This window comes from Sinocyclocheilus grahami, unplaced genomic scaffold, assembly GCF_001515645.1.
Source record: "Sinocyclocheilus grahami isolate Dianchi unplaced genomic scaffold, SAMN03320097.WGS_v1.1 scaffold1601.1, whole genome shotgun sequence".
Taxonomy (NCBI): Eukaryota; Metazoa; Chordata; class Actinopteri; order Cypriniformes; family Cyprinidae; genus Sinocyclocheilus; species Sinocyclocheilus grahami.
The window spans coordinates 34,087-47,114 of NW_015506780.1; the positions used below are offsets into that span (position 1 = coordinate 34,087).

Genomic DNA, 13,028 nt, shown 5'->3' on the forward strand with positions numbered 1-13,028 from the left:
TATTTTGTCTTCCAGTAGATATTTTAATATTCTGAAGCCTTTTCCTGGACTCTTTATTAACAGGATGTAAATTAAATAAAAAAGGAAGGTTTTGTATTTTAGGAAAATGACTGTTATTGGTCCTTGATTCGAGAAACACCAGCAAAGCGGATTTGTTCAGTTCAATTTTAAATATAATTCTGTATATTTGTATAGAACTTATTTTAAAGCAGCTTTACAAAGAATAGCGCCTTACAAAATGTCCGTGCAAATGGTTCATAAATCTGTTTTTATGAATGATTTAATCAAATTAGTTTTGCTTGTGTTTCATGAATAAGGTCCGTTGAGTTTAAACACAGCCTGTGTGATTACAGTATGTACCTATATAAGCCATATGCTGTCTATACGATGCTTTCCTCATCTTAAATGTTGACTTTAAGACAGCTTGCATTCTTAGCACAAACAACAACTAATTGTGTTGCTTATTTATGTGAAGGCTTTGAATGGCAGGGGTTTTCAGGTGTAATATAATGGATGTGACGTGTCTCATATCATTATGCTGAAACAGCATAGCAGAATACAGGAGCTTTCCACACGTGTCCTTGTATTTCATTGATGGTTGCTGCTTCATGCTCATTGTAACTGTGTGTTTATTATGCACAGGTTGTTTTTATTGTTTATTTTATTCAAGATTTATCTTGTGTGTGAAATGACCTGTAAGCCAAATCAACTGTCATGTGTGTGACAAACAAAAGTGCACTCGTAAAATGACTCACTTGTACTCAAATACATTAATCGTGACAGTAATGATACATGTAAATTTTCAATGTAAGAGATGTACATGATTAAAATGAAATATGATTTATGGATGATGAAGAGTTGGTTAAAGCGGTTTTTCTTTCAGGGCTATGAAAATTAAATTGTAGGTTTGTTTCATGTAAATAGTCATGGGACAAAAACCATTTATTTCCAATTTACACGTTCTGTTATAACTGCATAGGAAAGAATCAATTAAAACTGTCAATCAAATCAATAAAAAAAATATTTTATATTTCTATATATTTTAAAAATGAGAAAAGACATGCAGTTTATTATCCAAGCAGTACAATATACATGTGCTCATTTAGCTTGGATTAAGTGTGCTTCTTCATAATTGTTCTATTTTTTTTATTTTTTATAATTATTAGTATTATTATTGCATTTAAATACAAAATTGGGTTAATGTATAGACCAGCACGCCTGTGAGCAAAAAATAGAATTATTTTAAAAGAATTATAATTAATTCAAATATTTACGTGCCCTAAAATAAAAGTTGATACAGTTTAGACACACTAAAAAAAAAATTCCACCCAGTACGCTGTATACAAAATTACGTTATTTATTTTTTAACAAACCACTGATATAAAACATCTGTTTATTTATTTATTTTGGTCAGTTTCATAGTACTTTACTGGTTTTAGTATTACATACAATCTTGTCCCAAGAACAGCTTTGTAAAGAGGATGCGTAACGTCATGACGTCGTTTCGTGCGTGCGTGGATTATGGCGACGTCCCTGGGCTCAAACACCTACAACAGACAGAACTGGGAAGATTCGGTATGTTTTAGTCATTATCAAACTCATAACACAGTGCAGACTGCTTCAAAAATGTGTCAGTGTCTTCGCTTATTGAAAGATAAGCACATTTTCATCTGACAGTTATGGAAAGTGAGAAATAATTCGCGCACTCTGCTGCTGTATTGCTGTCTGCTGTGTTTTATTAGAATATTAAATAAACCATTAATGAAGTTAACAGAGGCATTTTGATTAATGAAGGTCTTAATATCAGTTTCAAATATTTTTCTACAAATATCTTTACATAAGTGTCAAATATTAGTAATGAGTGTTATGATGCTTTTTGGCATTATCATGATAAAAGCTTGTTTACTTATTTTTATTCTCACGTAACCACTTGGCAATGCAAAAAAATATATCAGTTTAGAAGAGAAACAAACAAACAAACAAAAACGTTGTCAAAAAGCTTATCAAAAATCTATAAAATGTCAAAAAGAAGGTCACGCCACGAATGTCACTCATTGTGATTCAACAAACTGCTAATTTAATTGATAACGTTGGTTATTAAAGCCAATGTGCATTTCATGTTTCTGTGTATTTCATGTTTGGGATGTCTAAGAAGGCTTTATATATTCCATTTATCCAGCTGTTCCATTGAATACATCAGAGTGTCTTCATGACATTATTTACAGACAGCTGATTTTAGATCAAATGTCAGCACATGCTGTTCTGTTTAAACATCCAGACAATGGCTTTGTCACGTGTTATGACCCTTTATGAGAACTGGCTTCGTTGAATGTCCTGCACACTAGAAACTGTTTCAGCGAGACAGGGGTAGCTGCAGGTTGGAGTAACGGGCTTGCCGAAAGGTGATTGCTACAACAGAAACTAACCCCTAACCCTAACCCTAACCAGTTAGAAAGACCTTTATCCACACCCTACCTTTCGTTTCGCCCTAATCTTTCGCCATGCCCACTGTTCCAGCCTGCAATTACCCCTACTTGGTTTAAGCAGTGATCAGAAAATCTGTCCCTTTCTGAGCGATAAAGTCCTAGAGGATCCAGAATGCCAGCTCTCTCTCTCCTTCAGCAGATATCAGTGCTGCTGTGATTGCTAAAACTATCTTTAGCTCCTCTAATGAGGTGAATGACATGGTAGAACTTGTTGAGGGAGCAGTTTAGAGAGATCAGGAATTTATACAGCATCTTAACGCAAGTGTGAAGATACAGCAAAGCACTTATTGCTGGAAATGGGTCAACATTTGACACAATAAAAGCTTAAAAATAAAATAAAATAAAATAAAAAAGTGACGTGACATGTGGCCTAGTATGGTTACCTATACTAGGAATTAGTGCTCTGCATTTAACACACACACACCGTGAACACACACTCGGAGCAGTGGGCAGCCATTTATGCTGTGGCGCCCGGGGAGCAGTTGGGGGTTCGGTGCTTTGCTCAAGGGCACCTCAGTCGTGGTATTGAAGGTGGGAGAGAGCGCTGTACATTCCCTCCCCCCACCTACAATCCCTGCCGGTACTAGACTCGAACCCACAACCTTTGGGGTTACGAGTCCGACTCTCTAACCATTAGGCCACGACTTCCCCTTATCTGATATAAAGTTCTTATCTACAAATATCTTTACATAAGTGTCAAATATTAGTAATGAGTGTTATGATGCTTTTTGGCATTATCATGATAAAAGCTTGTTTACTTATTTTTATTCTCACGTAACCACTTGGCAATGCAAAAAAATATATCAGTTTAGAAGAGAAACAAACAAACAAACAAAAACGTTGTCAAAAAGCTTATCAAAAATCTATAAAATGTCAAAAAGAAGGTCACGCCACGAATGTCACTCATTGTGATTCAACAAACTGCTAATTTAATTGATAACGTTGGTTATTAAAGCCAATGTGCATTTCATGTTTCTGTGTATTTCATGTTTGGGATGTCTAAGAAGGCTTTATATATTCCATTTATCCAGCTGTTCCATTGAATACATCAGAGTGTCTTCATGACATTATTTACAGACAGCTGATTTTAGATCAAATGTCAGCACATGCTGTTCTGTTTAAACATCCAGACAATGGCTTTGTCACGTGTTATGACCCTTTATGAGAACTGGCTTCGTTGAATGTCCTGCACACTAGAAACTGTTTCAGCGAGACAGGGGTAGCTGCAGGTTGGAGTAACGGGCTTGCCGAAAGGTGATTGCTACAACAGAAACTAACCCCTAACCCTAACCCTAACCAGTTAGAAAGACCTTTATCCACACCCTACCTTTCGTTTCGCCCTAATCTTTCGCCATGCCCACTGTTCCAGCCTGCAATTACCCCTACTTGGTTTAAGCAGTGATCAGAAAATCTGTCCCTTTCTGAGCGATAAAGTCCTAGAGGATCCAGAATGCCAGCTCTCTCTCTCCTTCAGCAGATATCAGTGCTGCTGTGATTGCTAAAACTATCTTTAGCTCCTCTAATGAGGTGAATGACATGGTAGAACTTGTTGAGGGAGCAGTTTAGAGAGATCAGGAATTTATACAGCATCTTAACGCAAGTGTGAAGATACAGCAAAGCACTTATTGCTGGAAATGGGTCAACATTTGACACAATAAAAGCTTAAAAATAAAATAAAAAAGTGACGTGACATGTGGCCTAGTATGGTTACCTATACTAGGAATTAGTGCTCTGCATTTAACACACACACACCATGAACACACACTCGGAGCAGTGGGCAGCCATTTATGCTGTGGCGCCCGGGGAGCAGTTGGGGGTTCGGTGCTTTGCTCAAGGGCACCTCAGTCGTGGTATTGAAGGTGGGAGAGAGCGCTGTACATTCACTCCCCCCACCTACAATCCCTGCCGGTACTAGACTCGAACCCACAACCTTTGGGGTTACGAGTCCGACTCTCTAACCATTAGGCCACGACTTCCCCTTATCTGATATAAAGTTCTTATAAATGTAATATTTGTATTTGTGCTGATTTCATACAGTTTTTGAATGATTTGTATATCAGTTTCAACATTTTGATGTAATTTAGTGATGAGGAAATTAAGAAAAAGTTAGTTTTGCATACACATTGAATGTACATGACTGTACTCATCTTAATAATTATTTTCAAAAAAAAAAGTCAAAAGTATTTTCCATGATAAAAGGTTTTTTTTTAACAATTATTTTGACTTTCATTAATGAATATCATCAGGTTATACCACTGGACATTTGAAAGCCTGAACTCATGTGATAAAAACGCTTTATAGGTTGCTTGTCATATGTTTATACAACACAGCCTTTGCCAAATTTTGTTTGTATAGGACTTTTCACAATTCAAATTGATTTAAAGAAAGTCGTACTGTTATCTCTGTAATAGATAATGCTTTAACATAGAGCAAGTTTTACAGCTGGACAAAATGGCCAAAAATAACAATGATGTAAAGGTTCTCTGGATTATATCTAGCTATGATATATTTATTATTTTGTGTAGCTGCTAGCACATATTTTATTTTATTATATTTTATTTTGTCAAAGGTCATTTGTTGTTCTGATTTTTAAGTTTTTTTCTTCTTTTTTTCACTCCAGGACTTCCCTATTCTCTGTCAAACATGTCTTGGGGAAAATCCATACATTCGCATGGTAAGTGATTTCAGTTTTTAAGTTACCTGCAAAGAGTGAAAGCTTTTTTTGTTGTTGCTGTTTTTGTCACTCTTGGGTAATTTAAAAGTATCAATTTAAACGTGAAGCTTTTCATTTTATAATTATTTGTTTATATTTTGTTTTTGCAGACTAAGGAAAAGTATGGCAAGGAATGCAAGGTGAGCTGACGATCTGATGTTTGGTTATACAGTAGGCTAGGGCTGGGCGATATGTCATAAATATCTTATCGATAATCGCCTTTAAAAATATCGCGATTTCCGATAATATCGTCTACCTAATTATTTCATTCTTGCATGCAAAAAGACCTGTATGGTGACTGTGGGGCTATGTAAAATATTTTTTGCAACTTGCTAGGTTTGTCATTTGTCATTTTTTTCTCTGTAATGTCGATAATCATCTGTTACCTGACTGTTGACATCGACATCGCGATTCTTACGAGACATCGTGGATATACGATAATATCGTCATACCGCCCAGCCCTACAGTAGGCATGTATCTTAAGAATTGTAACTAGGTGTGTTATCAAATCAAAGTCCTTTAAATGTTTTTCAGATATGTGCACGTCCCTTCACTGTTTTCCGCTGGTGTCCTGGAGTACGGATGCGCTTTAAGAAGACTGAGGTGTGTCAGACCTGCAGTAAGATGAAGAACGTCTGTCAGACATGTTTGCTGGACCTGGAGTACGGTATGAGTTACACACCAGAACCAAAACCAGAAAATCTCTTCCTCTCTAGTCTCTACCAGACTACAACTATTTTTTTCAATTCTCAGCCTATTTTCACATGTATGACTTTAAAGTGCCCCTATTATGGATTTTTGAAAATTACCTTTCATGCAGTGTGTAACATAGCTGTATTTGAATGTAAACGATCTGCAAAGTTGTAAAGCTGAGAGTGAATCATAAACAAAGTTATTGTCTCTCAAAAGAAAGAGTCGACTCTGAATCACTTAAACGAGTCGTTTAAAATTCGAATCCCATTTCTGTGACATTAACATGGCACACGTTACCACATTTGCATATTGCCCGCCCATGTACTACGTTCAGTTTGTTTGGACCGGCTTGCTCCTCCGAATCACAACCTGTAAGTATGCTTAATAATTTTTGCTTTAATATTCTGTTGAGCATGCAAAATATGTAGTTTTCTGTGTGGTGTGTTGTGTTGTGTATACACTCAATGCCGCTGTAAGTCTCCGGCTAACTCGCGCCATTTATTGCAAATCAGCAGTATCATTTTAGTATAATTGAGATACTGTAATCGTTTTTATTAATATTTCAAATTTTTATATTTTCATTTTAAAGTAATTTTTTGTAATTTTGTTGTGTTTTGTCATTTTTAGTTTTTTTTTTAAATATGTCTGTAGTTTTAGTTATTTTTTATTTCAGTTTTAGTTAAGCTAAATGAAAATAAGAATTACAATCTAGCGGAAATACATTTTTTTTTAATGGTTTTAGTTTTAGTTAACTGTAATAACCCTGCATATCAGAGGGTATGTTTGCAATGCCACACTGTCACACTTTATATAATTAGAAAAATCTTCATTCTTATTTTGTGAAAAAACGATGTAATGGAAAGTTTCAAAAAGAACTCAAAAAAATATTATATTAGACCTTTTTTTGCAAATCTGTGGCTGTGTAATTCATTAAATTATAAAAAAGAAACATTACAATAAATAATTTTAAAATAAAAACAATCAAAATAAAAAAAGATTATTAATAAATGAAATTAAATAAAAAAATGTTTGTTGTTTACCTGCACATGCAAATGTGTTGTTAAATTATCAAAATATTAAGTTAAAATCTTATAAGTAAATATTTCACATTAAAGTAGTTTGACTGATAGAACAGTTTGGGAATAACGGCCTTAAGTAATGTTTGTGTTTACAGGTCTTCCAATCCAGGTCAGAGACACGGGCATGTCCATCAAAGATGATTTGCTGAGGTCTGACGTGAACAAGGAATATTACACTCAGAACATGGAGAGAAAGGTGACATTTAATACAAATATTACATCTAAGAAATCCAATGCCTGAAAAAAGAAAAATGTAAAATTGTAGCATGTGCTTTATGTAAACAATGTACTTTAGTTTGTTGTCTTTGTCAGATCCAAAACTCAGACAGTACCAGACCGGTAGGGATGCTGGGTAAAGCACAGAACCCCAGTGACATGCTGCTGAAGCTGGCGCGAACCACGCCATACTACAAACGCAACAGACCCCATATCTGCTCCTTCTGGGTGAAGGGAGAGTGTAAGAGAGGAGAGGAGTGTCCCTACAGGTTAATTTGACTTTTCAGTTTGAGTATTTTAAGAGGGTTAAATCATTCACTTATAATGTCAGTACATTTTTTTTTCTAAGTGCTATGAAAGAAGGCAAGTATCTCAGATTCCAATATGTATACTGATATTTAAATCAATTTATGGGCATGAAATGAGTAAATATAGGCGTTAAATTTGGGCCATTGTTTTTAATAGGTCTAAACTGTTATAGAATATAAAAAAATATTATAACTTTTAATTTAAGTAAACTTAAAACAGTCTTCACATAAACCCATTATAATGTATTATGCATTCAATACAAAAATATTTTAATAAGCAACTTTTTGTTCAATCGACCTTCTTTAGGCTTACTCAGGTTTTATATTTTTCTAATTAAAAAGATGAAAAAATAATATATATACTGTATATATATATATATAAAAAAAATTTTTTTGGCATGCAGTATTATCATAAGTGGGTGATTTTGGGCATATTAAGTATATTTTATATTAAATATATAAAATATTTTTGTTTAATTTTATTATTTTATTATTTCATTTTATTATTTTTTTCCGAATGAATGTTAAACATTATACATTATATAAAAATATAAATCACATAAGTTCATGCGTTATTTTTGACAGCCCTAGTGTTATTATAGCATATTATATTTTTATTTTATTTAATCTTTTCGAAAAGCTCATGACATTAATTAGACATTAACAAACAAGTTAAATTCATTTCTATAATTAAATTCATTTCTCATTTAGCTAAAGTGAAATATAACTGAATTCAAGCAGGAATTCATGTTCTTAATCATGGTGGGACTCTGCTGTAATGCAGATGACTGTCCTCACAGTGGCAGTAGCAGTGTTGTGTTACTGTCCAAAAATACTGTCCAAAGTCACTAAAATCATTTATGTCCCATCAGGCATGAGAAACCCACAGACCCTGATGATCCTCTGGCCGATCAGAACATTAAAGATCGTTATTATGGCATCAACGACCCGGTGGCAGATAAACTTCTGAAGAGATCATCCAGCATGCCTCGACTGGACCCGCCCGAGGACAAGTCCATCACCACATTATACATTGGGGGACTGGGAGAAAACCTCACTGACTCTGAGCTCAGGTAAGCAGAGATTCAGGAACAATAGTATTGCCATTTTAAATCTTAAAGCGTATTATCAGTACTGTAACATACTGAAAACACACTTTAAGATTTAAAATGGCAATAATATTGTTGTATTCAAAAACTCCTCATGTATAATAGTGTTATTTTAGTAACATTAATGTACTATTATAGATATTAACATTTTGAATTAGCTTTTATTTTTATATTTTCTGTTTAATTTTAATTTGAAAGTTTTAGTATTTTCATAAATAAGTATAGTATTTTTTTGTTGTATTTTTGTCATTTTTAGTATATTTTTTATTTGAGTTTTTATTCATTTTTAGTTATGTTATTTTAGTTGTAGTTATTTAAGTACAGCAAATTCAACTTAATGAAAACGTTGCCTTGGCAGATAGCTGGGGGTGAAAAAAATAAATATATATACATTTAAAGTTAATTTTATTAAAGTTAGTTTTTGTTAATGTAAAGTTTTTATTTTCTATATTTTTGGTTTTTATTTAAATTTTAGTTCAACTTTTAGTAATTTTGTTCAATGTGTCTATATAATTTTTTTATAATGTTTTTTTAATTTTTATTGAATTTTATTAATTTTATTTTAGTTATTTTACTGCATCATGTTAATTTTATTGAAACATGAAACATAGTTCACTAAACATGAACAATAAACAAACTTATTTAACAAACAATTTACAATGGGGGAAAAATAAATAATAAAAAAAATAAAATAATGTTACCATTATGAAAACAACTGACAAAATTTAAATAAATTAATACTTAAATCCAACCAAGGAGAGTGGGACTTAAAGTCAGAGCCATATCATATATATACATACATGGGAATTAAATATATATATGAGACTTAAGGCCAAAGCCATGTTGTGCATATTATATACAGTGGGTACAGAAAGTATTCAGACCCCCTTAAATTTTTCACTCTTTGTTATATTGCAGCCATTTGCTAAAATCATTTAAGTTAATTTTTTTTCCTCATTAATGTACACACAGCACCCCATATTGACAGAAAAACACAGAATTTATATATATATATATATATATATATATATATATATATATATATATATATATATATATATATATATATATATTTTTGGATGACTGAAATAAGTTTGTTTATATTATATTTTATTTCAGTTAACATTTATTTCAAGTAACGAAAGATTTTTTATGGATTTAGTTTTAGTTAAGTATAATAACCCCGAAGCAAAGGGTATGTTTATGGCATACTATCATACTTCCTTACTATTCTGCAGTATGCACTATGTATACTGTGCTCATTATGCACATTTTTTTATTCATAGAATTACATGTGCCAAAGTGTGTAGAATACAACCAGAGCACACTGCATGAAAAACTCAATCCCACAATGCAGTGCACTATGCTGAATGAACCAGATGCATTACGGCAAGTTATAACAATTATTTCTAGATTAGTTTTATTGGGAAATGAAAAGTTACTTTTTACACAAATAGAAATAAAAATGCAACAACAACAAAAAATTGGCCAAGATAATGGACACTACTCACTGATATAAAATACAATGTAATGAGGCCAAGTGAAGTCATTGGTGCACTATTATTCTGTTCCAAACTTGTATTTGATTTGTATCAATTCAAAACACCTGTCTTTTCTTCGTCTTCTCTCGCAGAAATCATTTCTACCAGTACGGTGAGATCCGTACAATCACGTTGGTTCAGCGGCAGCAGTGTGCGTTCATTCAGTTCGCCACGCGACAGGGAGCAGAGCTCGCAGCAGAGAAGACCTTCAATAAGCTCATCATTAACGGCCGCAGGCTGGCGGTGAAGTGGGGCCGATCACAGGCCGCTAAAGGGACGGATGTCAAGGACGGGTTCGATGAGATGGGCACCGGACTAGAACCAGTACCTGGTCTCCCTACAAGTATGCTGTGTGTGTGTGTGGATTACTGGCATTACTGGATTACTGTATTAAATATGTCTTGTGTTTTTTATTTTATTTTATTTTTCAGTTTGGTTCAGTTTTGTTTAATTATTTTAATTAAACAAACAAAACAATGCCTGGGTTGTATTGCATGCCCAAAAATTATTAGAATTATTTTATTTTATGAACCAGACATTATTTTCATATGAATCACTCAATTATGATAATGAACAATATTAGCTTGCAAAAAAGTTATTTATTGAGAATATTATTATAATTAGATGCACTTTTGTCATATTGCTGTTACTTTGCATTGTGACTGACACCACCCCTTAAGCATGGTAAAATCACTGCAACAAGGTTTTGAAAGACAAGGCTATGTGATTATAGGTAACACTTTTTATGAAGCCTGTATTTATAACACATTATAAGTGTATTTTTAAGGCATTATAATGAATGCATAATGCATTATACATTTTTTTATAAAATGTTGTCTCGTCTAATAAATAATCATAACAAAAACTTACTTATTTGTGGTTATACATTTTATAAGTATGATTATTTATAACACGCAATGAACACCATTTTAAATCCACTTAATTTATAGTGGATTATAAGTCTCATATCTTGACATTATTTATGTCTTAAACCAGTCATAAGGGTCAATTTTTCAAAATTGAGATTTATACATAATCTGAAAGCTGAATAAATAAGCTTTAAACATTGATGTCTGATTTGTAAGGATAGGACAATATTTGAAAATCTGGAATCTGAGGGTGCAAAAAAATCAAAATATTGAGAAAATGAAGTTCTTAGCAATGCATATTACTAATCAAAAGTTAAGTTTTGATATATAATTACGGTAGGAAACTTACAAAATATCTTCATGGAACATGATCTTTACTTAATATCCTAATGATTTTTGGCATAAAAGAAAAATCTATAATTTTGACCCATACAATGTATTTTTGGCTACTGATACAAATATACCCCAGCGACTTAAGACTGGTTTTGTGGTCCAGGGTCACATTTAAGATCTGCATGGCATCTAACTATCTTACTGATATTATATTAAATATGGTTAAAAGCAAATGTGCCATATTACACATTCATCTGATCAGTCTTTGTCTGCTTTAAGTAAAGTAACAAGTTAACGATAGCAACATATGAGACTCATAATACATTATAACTATGGGAAATATAATCCATTGTAAGTTAAGTGGATGAATTGTGTTCACTGTGTATTATAAATTATCATACTCTTAAAAGCTATAACCACAAATAAGTAAATATTATAATGCATTAAAACTGTTGTTATGATTTATCATGAGATGACACAACATATTATACGGTTTTTTATAATACATTATGCAATAATTTTAATGCCTTAAGAATACCCTTGTAATGTATTATAAATACGGGCTTCATAGCAAGTGTTACCTGATTATATTATGTGTATATTACAGCTCTACCGCCACCCCCTGCTCTGGAGGAGGAAGCACCTGCTAACTACTTTAACCTGGACCCCAGCAGCTCTCCTGCGCTCATGAACATCAGTCTGCCACCTCCACCCGGACTCTCAAACCCACTGCCACCAGGTGCACCCTTCAGCTCAACTCACCCCTGCATGTCTCTAGTGTTTCAGCTGGTGGTTTTCACATCAAATAAAATGACTAAAACTGAAATAAAAATGAATTACAGCTAAATAGAAATATAAAAAAACTTAATAAAAATGACAAAAGCACATAATAAAATGACTAAAACTAAAATAAAAATATATTTCCATTTATTCAGTTATTAAAACTGAAATAAAAATAAAGCTAAATAGAAATGTTAAAATAAGTATGAAAAAAGCACATATAATTACTAAATCTCAATCTAAAAAATTAAATAAATGTATAATATTCATTTTAAATATATTATTAATTTTAAATGTATTAATATTACATATATTAATATTAAAAGAACTGAGGCTAAATAGACATATTAAAAAACTAATAAAAAGGTCAACAGCACATAATAAAATTATTAAAACTAAAATAAAACTGAAATAAAAAAAATCTGTTTATTACACTATATTAAATACTAAAATAAAAGCAAACTAAAGCTAAAAAAGAACTAATACAAATGACAAAAGCACTAATCCTAATAACTAAATGACAAATAACTAAAACCTAAACTAAAATTTGAAATAAAAAAATAAATAATTAGAAGCTCTTAAGTAATATATACAGTGGGGGAAAAAAGTATTTAGGCTGACTAAATACTTTTTTGCCCCACTGTATATATATATATATATATATACTGTCTGCTTGTGGTTTCAGGTTTTGGAGCTCCCATGTTCCACCCCATGGGCCCTCCTCCACCTCCTCCAATGGCTTTGAGACCTCCAGGCCACATCCATTATCCTTCCCAGGATCCTCAGCGCATGGGTGCGCATGCTGCCATCCGCCACAGCGAATGATTGACTCGTCATGTGAACTAGAGATTCTCTCACTGCTGTGGGTTATTGATCTATGAAGGTGAAGTCATCAGAGGGT

General features: G+C 32.8%; 1 protein-coding gene across 1 annotated transcript; it reads left to right on the forward strand.

Moving 5' to 3' along the window:
• The first annotated feature begins 1,504 nt into the window (after window positions 1–1,504).
• LOC107571494 (pre-mRNA-splicing factor RBM22-like) lies at window positions 1,505–13,028 on the forward strand. Its single transcript, XM_016257810.1, has 10 exons — window positions 1,505–1,575; window positions 5,107–5,160; window positions 5,310–5,339; window positions 5,734–5,866; window positions 7,067–7,167; window positions 7,284–7,456; window positions 8,368–8,568; window positions 10,238–10,488; window positions 11,955–12,086; window positions 12,813–13,028. Exons 1-10 carry the CDS (start codon window positions 1,522–1,524, stop codon window positions 12,950–12,952), a joined length of 1,269 nt encoding a protein of 422 aa, XP_016113296.1. The 5' UTR covers window positions 1,505–1,521; the 3' UTR covers window positions 12,953–13,028.